This window comes from Phycomyces blakesleeanus (assembly GCF_001638985.1).
Source record: "Phycomyces blakesleeanus NRRL 1555(-) unplaced genomic scaffold PHYBLscaffold_8, whole genome shotgun sequence".
Classification (NCBI taxonomy): Eukaryota; Fungi; Mucoromycota; class Mucoromycetes; order Mucorales; family Phycomycetaceae; genus Phycomyces; species Phycomyces blakesleeanus.
This window is the reverse complement of record NW_017265141.1, coordinates 1,677,103-1,692,133: the sequence shown is the minus strand read 5'-3', so window position 1 is coordinate 1,692,133 and position 15,031 is coordinate 1,677,103. Positions and strand designations below refer to the sequence as shown.

General features: G+C 35.5%; 3 protein-coding genes across 3 annotated transcripts; 1 reads left to right on the top strand and 2 right to left on the bottom strand.

Annotated features, from left to right (window-relative positions):
• Nucleotides 1-759: 759 nt before the first annotated feature.
• PHYBLDRAFT_167479 (hypothetical protein) lies at nucleotides 760-2,793 on the bottom strand (the record flags this gene model as incomplete). Its single annotated transcript, XM_018435648.1, has 4 exons — nucleotides 760-900; nucleotides 1,185-1,252; nucleotides 1,944-1,992; nucleotides 2,458-2,793. The coding sequence occupies 4 exons, from the start codon at nucleotides 2,791-2,793 to the stop codon at nucleotides 760-762; spliced, it is 594 nt and encodes a 197-aa protein (XP_018293200.1).
• A 243-nt stretch (nucleotides 2,794-3,036) lies between these two features.
• PHYBLDRAFT_167478 (hypothetical protein) lies at nucleotides 3,037-3,954 on the bottom strand (the record flags this gene model as incomplete). Its single annotated transcript, XM_018435647.1, has 3 exons — nucleotides 3,037-3,353; nucleotides 3,418-3,718; nucleotides 3,781-3,954. 3 exons carry the CDS (start codon nucleotides 3,952-3,954, stop codon nucleotides 3,037-3,039), a joined length of 792 nt encoding a protein of 263 aa, XP_018293199.1.
• A 4,694-nt stretch (nucleotides 3,955-8,648) lies between these two features.
• Nucleotides 8,649-13,997, top strand: PHYBLDRAFT_181094 (hypothetical protein; the record flags this gene model as incomplete). The annotated part of the gene is made up of 13 exons (XM_018438416.1): nucleotides 8,649-8,714; nucleotides 8,867-8,930; nucleotides 9,086-9,934; nucleotides 10,002-10,249; nucleotides 10,336-10,404; nucleotides 10,521-10,721; nucleotides 10,868-10,975; nucleotides 11,055-11,588; nucleotides 11,721-11,843; nucleotides 12,004-12,276; nucleotides 12,435-12,607; nucleotides 12,652-13,373; nucleotides 13,499-13,997. 13 exons carry the CDS (start codon nucleotides 8,649-8,651, stop codon nucleotides 13,948-13,950), a joined length of 3,882 nt encoding a protein of 1,293 aa, XP_018293198.1. The 3' UTR covers nucleotides 13,951-13,997.
• Between the last annotated feature and the right edge of the window lie 1,034 nt (nucleotides 13,998-15,031).

Genomic DNA, 15,031 nt, shown 5'->3' with positions numbered 1-15,031 from the left:
AGTTATGATAATACTTAACTGCCAACTTTTTTTTCCTTTGTATATAGTAGGTATTTCCAACAAAGCATGCTTTGAGACTCCCACTACCTTCATCGGAGAATATATAATTCGTACTCATTAATTTCATTCTTCAATATTTTCAAGGCACTTAGTCCCAGCCTTGGCCTTGAAATTATCAAGGGACCACTGTAACCAACCCACCGCGTGTCACTTTTTTCTGTGGGTCAAGAAAATTATAAACACATATTGGCTTATATTATGATTCTTAAAATAATGTGAGACTAGTTAAGAAAAAAAGGGGTTAAGAATATTATATGGTATAAGTAGTAGAAGCAAGATCGAGAATAAAAAATGGGAAAATGAAAGCTTTATAGAGAATTTGTATTGTGTTCTGAGTGAGAATTGAAAAAAAGGATAGTATCTGATAATTTGAGAATAGCATCCACCGATATCAAAATATAACAATTTAAAACATTTTAAATATGAAAAAAAAACAGGCTGTATGTGCGATAGTCATAATAAGTTGCTTTATTTTTTATGAGATTTGATATAGTGTTATTTGGGTTAACTGGAGGTTGCAAAAAATGTGTGATTCGTTCAAAGGTTGATGTATTTTATGGATAAGTTGGATATTGCAATGGCGCCCGGGTCGCTTAAAGATTGGTTCTATTGACTTTTATGATAGAATTGTAGATTGAGATTTTAGTACCCTAGCTATTACAGCTCTAGACATATTTACATAATCAGATAATCACAGATTTAAGGTTGTTGGACTTCCCACTGAAATGAAGAACTGTTTAACAAAAGAAGATCATTTAGATCAAAATGGCGAATTAAACGCTCAAAATCAGGTATATCTCCAAACGAGTTAAGCAAAAGAATCTTATGCGCATAAGTAGTCTGAACGAGTATAGTAATATCCACAATATAAGCTTTATTTGACTTTGATTGCTCAAATATTGATTAAAAGGTTCATTTCTTTCACTTGAAAAAAAAAACACACACACACAAGCACGTATTATAGCAGAAAATTAGCTATAAATCCAAATCAATAAAGCAATGTATACTTACATTATTAGGTAACTTTATGCGGCACATTGAGATCCACAATTAAAACGTTGTTTGATAGTAAGTACTCAAATATTGATCAAAATGGCTTGTTTTTTCACTATAAAACCATTTACTAATTCATTTTGGGCTATTTGCACCAAAAAGTCCATATACGATGCCAACTTTCCTTCAGGGCGTGCACCTCAAAAAAATGAAAATTTTGTTTTTTTTATTAAGTAAAGTTGTGTAAAAAGACAATCAATAGCGTTCAGTACTTTTTTGACCAAAAACAGACAAATATTCATGGAGATATCAATATATTTAAAAATGAATACATCGCTATTTTCACCACCAAAGGATATCATTTTTAAACCGCCGAAAACAAAAGTGTGTGGCCCAAAGAACTCATCTCACTGCGAATGGCAGGAATATCCTTCTCCTTGAGTGTTAACTTTAAGAAAATATGCTGCTACAGGATTAAGTGAATCCTAAACACTTGTCTAAGCAAAGATATTCATATGAAGAAGGCAAAACCAAAAACGAGAATATGTGTATTATACAGTCCAGGATAAAGCTAGCTTTTTCAATCTTCAGATTGAAAAGTCCATGAGTGCACCAGCTGCAGCGAAGGGGAGCTTTAAGGACATGCAAAAAAAAATTATGATTGGACATGTAAAAGAGGGCCAATGTTAAGGACATGCAAAAGAGACAAAAATGAAGGGGATCTATATGGACATGCAAAAAAAGACCAAAAGGGAGAATTAAACGTGACGTCACTTGTAATTGGCCTTTGGGAGTGTTACCGACAAATTGAGCACTGATAAGACATGCAAAACAACCAAATTGAAGAATTAAACGTGACGTCACCTATAATTGACTTTTAGGAGTGTTACCAGCAAATTGGACACTGATAAGACATGCAAAAGCGAGCAAATTGAAGAACTAGACGTGACATCACATATAATTAGTTTTGCACGTTACATGCATTTTTTTGGGGGGTCAGCCTTGATGTTTGTTAAATGTTTCAAAATTAATGTTGATTGTAAAAATATAAAAAATGATAATGAGATAGATATAAAGATAAAAATGGAAGATTGTAAAGAAGATAAATATAGAAATATAGATAAATAGAAAGATAATAATAAATTGAATAGAGACGGAAGGGAATATTGATAATAGAGATAAATATAGAATCTAAAAAGTAAAAAAAAAATCTAAAAAAGATATATACGAAAAGTTAGTATAATTCAAGATAATTCTAGTTTAAAAGCCATACCTTGATTGTTAATACATCAAAGAATAATCTTCAAGGCCATGTTTTTGAATTATTCGTTTATGAAAGGGGTTGATTTTTGGCCAGCAGAAATTTCGAGTGTTTTTGCGCTTGGCAAGAAGAAAGTGGTTTACATCTAAGATAATAATTATCGGTTCCACTTTTTCTGGCAAGGTAGCAAATGGAACAAAAAGACAGTCGCCTGTTTCAATTGGAGTATTCCAATATACAGCCACTGCTCTGCTAAATGTATCGGCTACAAGTTGAGGATGGTCGATTGTACCGAACCAATGTTGCTGGGGGAGAGGTGAGCGCTTGTCTTGGAGACTGCGAATTAGTGGGTTATTGGATGCAGGCATATTGCCATGCTCCATTCTTCCGTGGTAGTAGTTGTTTTGGTGCTTTAAAAATGTTTCTAGCATTTTGTCTTTTACTTTTGACCACTCCTCCTGGTCCTGGTACACTTCCATTGCTATCGCCCTGTACCCACAATTTCCGTCTGCTTCAGGAGAAAAGATTGTTGATATATGTTTTGGTGCGATTGTGAGATTTGTTAGTAATGTGGGATCGCATGGTGACCCAAGGTTGATAATATTTTTTATGGCTTTTTGCTCTTTAGCTGAGGATATTTTTTGCCTAGAAAACAAAGCAAAGATTTAGTAAATTAAATCTAAACAATATTAAAATCTTACTTTTTTTATTCTTTTTCTGTTTTAATTTTTTTTGTGATTTTTTCTTTTTCGGTATTGATGCAATGCTCTAATGCAATCATCTTGCGCTTGGTATTTTTTTGGTCGGCCTTTAATGGCTTCAACTACTGTTGGGCCCTTAAGGTTTTCGAGTTTCTGTGCGTCGATTTGTTTCAAAGTTTTTTCTATCAATTGGTATATATTGATTTGTTCTTGTTCGCTCTGAGCATTGGCGAAATGTTCGCAAATAAGCTCAAGAGCATAGTTGAATTCTGGGGTTATTGGTTTGATATTGTTGATGTTTGGGGGTACTGGGGTTGCATTTTGGATAGTTAAATGGTCTACATAATAAAATGTTATATGAGAAAATCGTCACGTAATTATTGCTATTATTATATATATTACTTTCTCCTTCTAGATAGTTTTTTCTCCAGCGTCTTGGGATGCAGGAGATTGGGATGGTATCGAATTTGGCGAGTGTGTGGTAACAAGGAAGCAGGTAGTTGTATTGTATGAGGCATTTGCACTCTTTGGCTAGTTTTTCGGGTATAATGGATTTGGATAATTCTAATTTGATTTGATCCATTGCAAATCTACAGACTTTAAGACGGATGTCATTTAGTCTGGTGGCATTGACTTTATTGAACACAATTTTTGTTCCTTCTCCAAGGCTTTCTACCATTAGCCGATGCTTGCGATCTGCAACCTGTACAATTTATAAATATATTATAACCAATAAATGCATAAAATAGTATAGAATAAACTTACCAACTCGTCATACCACTTTTTTACTTTAAGGGTAACTGTCTTCAGTTTACCCGAGGAAGTACCAAGAGAATGCTTGAGAGAAGCATGGGCACTTTCTGCACGGTTCGACATGCGATTGCCAAAATGGGCATGTTTGTAAACATACATGTTCACCCAGTTTTCCTTGTCTTTCATTTTTCTGATAAAGTATATTAAAAAAATACGATTTTTTATAGTTAAATACTGTTTACATCAAATTTAAAAAATTTATACGTACTTCTCAAGAAAAGCACTAGCAGCTTTTCCCTGGTCCTTGCAATTTTCCTTTGCAAATTCAAGGTATCCATTTGTTTCGTTTTTTTACTTCTTGATGTGTAATGCATTTTAAAGCAATTCGGTCAAGGAATTCTGACAGCTTATCCAACAGGTCTCTCTTTTCGCTACTCTCGTCTCCCTTCATCATCGGAAGTAATTGCTTTTTAAAGTTGTCTTTGATATGCTTATAGCACAACAACTGCTTCGACTCAGGAAAGACTCGAGTAATAGCATTTCTCAATGCTTTTTCATTGTCCGTGATGAAAACATCTGGGAGAAGTGTTGTTTGTTTGTCGTTGCTGCTGTTGCTGTTGCTGTTGTTGTTGTTGTTGTTGTTGTTGTTGTTGTTGTTGTTGTTGTTGTTGTTGTTGTTGTTGTTGTTGTTGTCATCGGGCCAGACTGCATCGCGGAGACAGCTAAGCACCCAGAGATAATTTTCTTCTGTCTCATGCTCTACCCAAGCACCGGCAATTGGATACGTCTTTAAAGTGGTACGAGGGTTTCCACTCACATTGCTAGTACCAACAATGTTGACATAAGTCATTCGATGACTATTTGTCTTATATGTGGCATCAATAATGACAGTCTCAGGCATTCTTCGTGCCTCATTGATCGCATCCTGATGCACAAAGAAGACTATATTCACTTGATTGTCTTCTGTATTACCAACAGAATACCTGACATGGAAGTCAAGATCTTGCAGAGTGGTGATAAAGTCAAACATCTCCTTTCCTTTTTCCGATTTTCCGAAATGTTGCTTTATATTAGCAATGTCATGACAAACAACGTTTGTATATCCATTTATCTTCAAACTGTTGAAGATGGTGGATACATCGTCATTGTTCTCCAGATGCTTAACCACAAGCGCCATTGCCTCAGGTGAAAGCTTGCAGTGCATAGCATATGCTCTGCAGTCTTCTTCGATGGGGTGGTTATGCTCTGCCTCATGGGAGTGCACAGTAAGCTTTCCGCCCTTCTTGGTGTTGGCATACATGAAGCAAGGGCAGCCATGCTTCTGCGTGTCTTTTTCGCGCTTTCTCTCCCATCCAGGAAGAGTTTCACTCATAACTGATGTTTTGGAAGCAACCTTCTCGGCTTTTCTGGTATCTCTATATTCGCCAGAGTGCTTGCAAATCAATTTGATGCGAGAGCTTGATGCATATTCAGTAGTGAGAGCAATGTTATGCTTGACACCATATGCCTTGGCAGCTTCTCGAACAGCTACGACTGAAGAGAATTCTCTTCCAACAAGAAAAATTGAGTTGAACTCAGTCAAGGCAGCATTGTACTTCTTCGACGTCTCGCTAACAATGACAAAGTCTTTGGTGTTGTTGATGTTGTTAATGTTGCTCATGTTAAATGTCAAAAAAAATTATGTGCTGATGTTGTAGTAAAAAAGGGCAGTGATTTAATTGGCAATCTGGAGGGTAATTTATCTGATCCCCCCCCCCCCCCAAAAAAATGCGTCTAACATGAAAAAATAGTTTTCAATGACGTTGCATATATTCTCAGTTTTGACTTTCTAGCCTGTCCTGTTAGTATCTTTCCAGCTTGTCCGTAAATTTTCCCCTTCAGTTAAGATGCGCTTACGACCTACTTTTCTTTACAGCTTTCAAAAAATACTATCAGGGCACGCATAGTACTGTCCTTTTCTGAAATTTACCTTGTAACTTTGTTATATATATGTATCACTGACTATGAAAAATGTGTGAATTTTATAAATTGTATATAGAACTTCTTTAAAAGTCTACTTCACTATAAAGTATTTTTAGAATAACCTCTGAGAGCTTAAAGGTTTGTGTGATACAATATGTCATCTAATATATGGTATTCTTTGTTTTTCTAAAAAAAAATGAAAGAAATATATATATTACCATTACTACTATTGCAAGATAACACTTCTTTTAATACCCATAAATGTTGATTAATGCTAAAAGGGGGAGTCCATAACACACATTAGATACCAGATTGGGATTTTATAGGAACCCGCCAAAGAATAAAGAAAGATAAAGATATACTAAACGGACAGGTTTGATAATCTCTTTTGGTCTCACAACTGATAATCCGTATTGATGTCAAGAATAATAAGTTTGCCACGCTACTTGCTTAATTATCTCCAAATCATACTTCTTTACATCTGCCATTCGATCTTAGTCCACCTCTCTTGCTCAACTCGAGTGAAAAATATCAAGGGCAAGAAATGCACGTGCAAATTCAGATGTGGCTATTAATGCAAATGCAAGCATAAACGTAATATATATAAACATAAACATAAACGTAAACGTAAACGTAAACAGTTAATTTATAATGTGTTCAGTAAAATATAATAGGTTTGCATAATTAGTCATACGGATTATAGTGTTTTGAAGAGCCTATTGTGATTTCACATTCATTCAATAATTCGATTAACTAAATTGATACTCTTTCAATGTTTACAACATTTTATTAGTCTTATTATTATCTATACTGTTGCACGAAATATAGAGGCTTATTTTATTCAACAGTTGAATAAGATTTTTGCTTCTTCAGGTATAGTACATCTCGGAAAAATAATGAGTGCATTCGAATTATTAGTGTGCTCGATGTGAATTTGGTAAAAGAACCAAGAGAAAGAGAAAAAAGTAGATTTGTTTATCAATGCTGGCCACAGTATAGAGTTCTGTAACCAATGGGGACTAAAGTTTCAAGTGAGAAATAACGAAAAGAGTCTGGTTTTAGTAGTAGCTATTAATATGATCTACCAAAAATAATAGAATAGAAAAGAAAGAAGCACACAAAACACACAAAACACATTTGCTCCCCCATTTTTATTATTGGTATTGATTTTTCTCCCCATTTCATTCCCTCCTTGTATAACCCAAACGATGGTGATAAGGCCTTATTGTTCTGTAATTTGTATATCTTAAAGGGTTGTACCTTTGTAGGTTATATAATTCGCTTACAGAAGCTGTCGAGAATTCAATTTCATAACCATATTAAGAAACGTGGAGATAAGAGCCAATAAAGAAAAGGAGAATTATATTACATTACATTACAAAAGATGAGATACATGTTACAAGGTATAAAATTTATATATATATATAAATGATAATACAATAGATTGCTTTTTATTGACATGTACACATCAGTTTAGAGATAAAGCCACAGACATTGTTCCTTTTTGGATAGAGATCATTTGATGGTAATACCATCATGAGTATTACCAAACCTTTATATTTATTCACAAACATATACACAAAAAAAGAAAGTGTTTCTCAATGAGGTCAATGTTATCACAGATAATCATGAATCAAATGCGCCTTTACTATTTACACCTGTTCAACAGATAGACATATATGTATGTATTTTAGATTTGAGATTTGAGATTTGAAATTTTAGATTTCGTTTGTGGTTATACAAAGTTGTACAAAGGATTATGATTATGTTCTATAATAAATATACCGGAAAACCAATTGGTTTTATGTTAATGTCAACATGATTGTCCTTTAGATAACAACTGATTCTTTACAAAGTCCTACATGTTTATACTACATACCTACGTACATTAAATTTATATAATTTTTATAGACGCTCTTCTTTTGGTAGCTAAATATATCCATATATTACACAGAAAATATTTTATAGAGATTTGCTTTATTTATTCAAGATCTATATAAATTATATTTTTGGTTAAAGAAAATATATCAGATCTTTTGGAAATGCTTTGAGATTCAGACAAAAGCATGATCATTGTTGTGAATTATTTCGCACACACAAACACGCACACGCACACGCACACGCACATATATATATGCATAATTATTAACACTTTTTACAAGCATTTCTATTGATTTATTGATAGCACATTCCATTCCTCTTTTTGAAAGTTTTGTAAAACTTGGAGTCTTTTTTAGAGATGGCTAGATAAAGAGAAAGAGAGAGAGGTAGTCTGTGCAATACTTAATTATTCTCAATATTCTTATTGTTCTTGTTGTTGTTGCTTGGGTTGGAACCATAAAATATCGTGTTCATGCTTTCTTCTTCTTATACATTTACATATAAAGGATGCGCTTTTATTTACTATTTTCCAAGACAACCAAACCTTTTCATTACTATTTTTTTTGTGTTGAGCAAGTAAACTTAAACTTTATATATATATATATATATATATATTCATCATAATGGATAAATGTAAAGAAGCATATTTGGTTTGTTCTACACTATAATTCAACATTCATTGCTATAATGCATTATAATACAGTTCTTGTTCAATTAGATTTAAAAGAGAGAACTTCCTAGTAATAATAATAATGTTAACAGATACAATAATGAGTAAATGAGTAAATGAGTAAGTGAGTGAGTGGAAAATAATGTAATGAAATTTAATGCAATCCGATCCAGTTCAGTGTATTACAAAAATGGAAATGATTTGTAAAGATGGACTGCTCAGAACACTGCACTCGACTTCACACCGTGACTTGCTTTCAGGCAATTTTACAACCCTTTTGAAGAAATAATCCAGAGCAAAAAAAAAAAAAAAAAGAAGAAAGGAAAGAAAAAAAACCCAGCTGTGTGCTGTGCAAGTTTTCGATACGATGACCGCAGGGGCAATCGAAGCAGTGCTACGATATGCCTATGTTCATGGGTATTCCTGCGAGCAAGTGAGTTGGTCATTTGCTTGACCATTTGACTTGTATCTTCAGAATGATGACATTTAATATGCTTTCACTCACCATCTAAATTTGTCGATTTATTTTCTCTCTCTCTCTTTTTTTTCTTCTTCTCTTTTTTTCTTTATATATACCTAATTAAGTGGGCAGAACCCACAAGGCAATGCTTTCAAAGAGTAGATCACAAACTTGACAAAGAGCTGTGTGGTAACGTATTAAAAACCAATACCAACACCAACACCAACACCAAAAAAAAAGTCTAGACATATTTTGACATGACAATTGAATCTATCCGGGCGATTACCAATTACATTACATTATATTCATTTCTTTCTTTCTACGTATTATACATATATATAAAGATGTCTTATTAAACCAGATCTTTTGTCTCATACGTGTCGCCGATCCATTGTTGGAATCTTACTTGACCTTTGCAACCACCGGCCACAAAGATCTCACAAGTCCATTATTGCCTGGAGCATCTCTGCTGGATCCTATTTTTATTTCACCCAAGGTTCTTTTACAGTCGCTTGCGCAATACGTCGATAGTACCGCAGGACGTAATCCACGCCAATGGGCATATTTACTCCGGCTGGTGTCTGTATTATTAGCACCTTTGGATGCCGAAAAGATTGTGAATAGTGTCCACCAACAAAAGATTGTGGATTCAGACCAACCAAGCCAGGACGACTGGTTTGATGTGCTTGCGACTGTATTTGTGATGCTCTCGCGACTGGTGGCCGTAGGACTGGAGCACGAATCCAGAGACCGGGAACCAAAGCCAGGACCTCGCCTGGTTCGGTCCGCGATCTCATTTCAGCGCGGAAACACACAGCCTGGAGATATCTCAACAATCTGGCCCAGCAGCAGTAACTACCTGTCTTCGCAAACCTCGGCATATGATCCAGAGGCAACCATTGACGAAGACAGTTTTGGACACGAGGCTTTAGAAGAAGAAAAAGAACAGGATATCAAGTCATCAGCCAAGCGAAGGAGAACCGGAGCTGGAGATGGAATCGGGGCTGGAGCTAGAAATGGAAGTGGAAATGAAGAAGACGAAGACGAAGAAGACGAAGAGGAAAAGATTGAAAGGTCGAATGCCATCATGGCTTCTCAGATTATGATTGATCTGATTGAAAAGAAGAGTGCCAAGAGAATGTTTGAGGTCAGGCAAAACCAAAAGAGACAACATGGTCATGAATCTACAAGTGGTAAGACAACTAAAGAGAGAGAGAGAGAAAGAGAGAGAAAATGTTGGCTGATACATACAGAATGTAGAAGAACCATGGGCAACATGCCAAGAAATTCTGACAGGGCCGTCTCTCCATTCTTCTTCAAAAAAATCTGGAGTGGGATCTCTTCGCCAAAATCCCCATGTACAGAAATTACTTATCTTGATTGGGCGCTTAACAGATAGAAATTTGGAGAGGATGATGGCGGTACATATGAAGTATCACGAATTAGAAGATGAGGGAACTGCCAGAGCCATGCCAAGTGCAGGTCTTATGGGTCTATTGTATCATGTGGTAAAGTATTCACAATGATATTAATTATTATTTTTTGCTTTTTTTTTAAAAAAAAAAAAGATAAGTGAAATTAACTGTGGGACCAGGTACAAATAAGACCCACATTGGACGATGAAACAATTGTAGACCACTTGATAAAATTGCAAACAATCAAGGTAAGCCAGGCAGAAACATTTTTTTTATTGTATTCGGTGCGCGTGTATGTGAATTTGAATTTGAATATGAATTGTGCGACTCCTGTGCAATTTTACTTAAGAAAGGTATATTGTAGGGATCATTTGACGAGTCATTTTATCTTGAGCTATGGTTCACAGCCCTGACAGGTTTGAGGGAAGCTTCATTTGGCACAAGCTGCCAAACCCAGTCATTTGAATCAAAACTAGAGAAGAATACTGTTGACCGCAAAGAAAAGTCTTGCAACAATGCGATTGCTACAAACAGATTACTGTGGAGAAGTCTAGTGTTAGTCAAGGTAATTAATTTTTTTTATTTTTATTTTTGGTTTTGCATGAGTGAGACATTGAATAAAGCAAAGAATACAAGGGAAAGAAAGAAAGGTTACTGGTGGATGATTTATGGCTTACATCTTCTTATTATATATATATATTATTATTATAGTTGCCACATTTGATAAAAATGATGCAGAAAAAATCAGAGGCAAAAGCAAGCAGACGGCCGTGGAAGGAACATAAAGGAGGCTTTAAAGATGATGTGGTTGAAAAAGAGGTAAGATAAGATGGGATACCAAAGAAGTTAACAGCTAATATTAATATGCATTTATTTATTTATGTTTATTATTTGGTAGCTTAATCCATTGGAATCCTCTCTTCTTGAGCTTAAAGCATTTACTGGTCTGTTGAATGCCTGTAGTCCGCCTGCCTGTTGTTCAGATTTCTATGCACCGTCTTCCCAGTCTTCGGACCTGGTGGACAAGCTTGGACGTGGGTCGACAGAAGACGAGGACGATGCGTTGATGACCCTGATAAACACAATATCAGATGATTTTAATACGCCTACTGTTACCAAAGCAATTCGATCAATTAGCACCGAAAGTATTTTCTTGAATATGGTTCATGTCTGCGAAAGCTACGGGTTTATTCGACCTCATGTGGTACGAATCCTGTCCTGTTCATCTTCTGCTGCCGGTGGTAGTGGTAGTGCTACTGTTTCTTCTTCTGTTAATAAAACCGAATGTGACACCACAACTGATCTTATGGACACTGATATCCTGGACATGGACTCACCCCTGGGTAACAACAATAGCAACAGTAAGACCCACCGAAATCTAATGGAAGACCCAGAAGACTGTTCGATGGACAGTATCGAAATAATCCGACAGGTAAATGAAATAGACACAAAGACACAATGATGATGAGAATAAAGTGAACCTCTTGGTTTGCCAGCCCAAGAAAGAAAATAAAAAGAAGTGTGAATTCATTTGTTGTGTATTAAACTTTCTGTTTGTAAATAGAATATTGAAGCAAGAATGGAATCAATTCTGATCGAGTGCAGTATGACAGCAGTGCGAGAACTCTTGGAGATTTCGATAGTATCGCTTGTCCACCTCCGAAGAATTATTGATTTTTTGATTGATGTAAGTTAAGGGACCACTTTAAGCCAATCAGCCATTCTGAGTCTATAATCTCATCCCACTTTTTTCATTTTCAATTTCATTTTTGTGCTTGTGTTTCTGTGTTTTTACCACTATTACTACTGCTACTAATACTATTGTTATTGTTATTGTATATTTTCAGTTACTTCAACAGAAAGCTAGTTTAGGAGACATTGAGACAATAGCTCAGATCTGTAGTGCAATGAACGCATATCCATGTATAGTTGATCTGATAATCCAGCTCTATTCCCCCCTTGCGTTCATGGGACCGTTTGAGGAATTGTGTAATGGCTGGTCTCCTTCAGACAGTGGAATGTTTATTGACGAGGAAGAGGAGGTCAAGAGTGCCAAGAGTCTCTATAACGAATTTGGTACGATATGGATATTCGTGAGTTTTGTAGTTGACAGATTCAATGTAAGTAATAAATAAATAAATAAATTTAAACAGATGATGATAAATAGTAATGATGACGAGTGTTGTGGCGTGGTAAACTAATTGTTCAGTTTCTCTCTCTTTGTTCTTTCTTTGTCTTCCTCTTTGTTTAATTATTATATGTATTCTGGAATGAGTAGCTCATACGTGATCTGGATCGGGTATTTCGTGTCAGGGAAGGATTCTGCTACCAGTTCTTTTCACAAGGCCCAGTAGTGTACGGGATTGATGCTTCTGTTCCAGATATGGAGGTCTGGGTGAGCAAATGGCAGAATGCCCTGTTTGAAAATGATGTTACTGGTGAACTATTGAGGTAAGTCAAATCCAAACTAGACTCCAAAGCTCATAAAGATATAGGGAAATGACACCACAGAGATTGTTGGCTATTGGACCTACGATAATCAAACGAGTGATGATGTCTTTTGAAGAAGACGAGATGGGAGTGAGTCTGTTGCCTAGTGTGCTTGACTATTTGCAGGAGCCCTATCTGCATTTTACACTCGGACCAATTTTGATGCTGCTGTGTGATGAGCTTATGAGCACACAATACCGAACAGCGCTGATGTGTTTGGACCGACTGATTATTGAAGGGAACCTCCCTGAACTTCTGGTGCGACAATGCGGAGGAGTTATTTTGGGTTCACTGGAAAGTATAGCAGGAGAGAATCAGACTTATAACAATGGTGAGAATGATGCCGAAGAAAATGAAAGAAAACGTGCACGAATGAATCGGATTAAGACGAGGGTTGAGTCAATAATGGAGATTGAGGACAGTGATGCAAGGTTTCCGCCGACTGAGACGGTTACCACACGTGTCACTCGTCATTCGTTATTTTCCAAAACGCAGGAGATGTTCCGGGCGATCGTGAAGGGCGGACGGTCAATGTTTATGAGAGATATGGATGCAGACACACATGCGTTGTGGGATCAGTCCAAAGGCACAACTCAGATGGTAGCACACTATCTTGATATGGTTTTATTCCAGACAGCCTTGGAGATGGGAGGTCCGCGATGGTTTATTTCGATGATTGTACAAGAGGTTCTTGAGGCAGGCAAGAGTGGAGGTGCTGTTAGAGCCGGTAAGCAACAAAAAAATCATTCGTTTTTTTTTTTTTTTTTTTAAAATTTTTTTTTTTTTTTACACATTGGGTTGTTTAAACTAAATTGAGAAATAACTTTTTTTATTTATTTATTATTTTTATAGCTGAATTGGGATCATGCTTGATAGCCATTCCACTGTCATTTTCGTCGCATGGACACAATGGATGTGTATATTTACTCCAGTGTCTTTTGCAAGACATTCTTCCGTCCAGTCTTCGGCAGTCTGCAGCAAACAATGGGTCGTTCTTTCAAGGCCAGACACTTGGGGTTTTTACGAGCGACTGCCTTGTGCTGATGCATGGACGGCCATTGGATGACAAGCTAGATGACACTGATGACAGGATGGTTAGGGCACTTGGACGGATATTCCTCAACAGTCTTGGAATGGAAGGACATGAGACAAGCCAGCCAAGTGAGGCTGACGTGATGGAGTGTGGCCAGTTTGCAGAGTGGACTGGAGATATTACCAAGAGTGCGGTTTGGAGAGGGTTTATCAAGGGGTTAATGAGTAACCCATCGATCAATGATGCATGGCCAGATGCTTTTATTTATTGATAATAATATATTTATATATTGAAAACTTTAATTATCGGTTAATTCCGAAAAAAAAAGGTTTCTTTTTTTCTTTTTATATTATTTTGCACCAATCCAAATGCAGAAATAGCAAAAGAGCAAAAGAGCAAAAGACCAATAAGTAATATTTAGATATATAGTAATAGACTATAGTAATAGAGTAGAGTAGAATAGAAAGCAAGTCACATCAAGAAGTAATATATTATGCTATGCTATGCTATACCATACCATACTATGCTTATAATAATAATGGTAAGAATAAGAATAAGCATAAGAAATAATGAACCAAAAGAGTGTGGGAAATGGAAGTATCGGTTGATGATGCTGAGTAGACAGTCAACCGCGGTCTTTTTTTTTTTTTTTTTCTTTCTCTCTTTTCCATATATATATATATATATATATTGTATTGTATTATAAATTAATAATCATCATCATTATCAATACCATAAATATCCTCTTCATTTCTCCATGTAATCTTTTTTTTGTGCTTTTTTCTTTTCATTCCTTTTCTCTTTCTGCGAGGATATTCGGCTTCAAAGGCCATTATTAGGTCCCGGGTAAAAAAAGTAAAAAAAAAAATTAAAAAATTAAAATAATTTTGTTATCTATGTTTTGTTTGATCTTTTTTTTTTATATCTATTTTTCATCAACCGATCATTGGTTAAGATTAGGCTCAGCAAAAAAAAAAATACTAATAGATATCTGATTCTTATTGCTGCTTTTTTGTGTTGATACTGTTAGCAATTGCAATGGTATTAGCAGTAGTAGTATAGCTAAAAATTACTATGTGTATATATATATATATATACTTTTTATAAATATCTTTGATTTTTTTCTTTTTTTTTTTTTGCTGATAATCAATCAATTAATCAATCAATCAATCAATCAATCAATCAATTAATCAATTAATCAATTAATCGCTCACTCACTCACTCACTGACTCACTGACTCAGTTAGTTAGTCAGTAAAATCAAGTCAAGTCAAATAGAATAGAATAGAATAGAATGGAATGGAATGGGATTATAGAATATTGTACATGCAAGGTTATTAAGCACTTGAACTC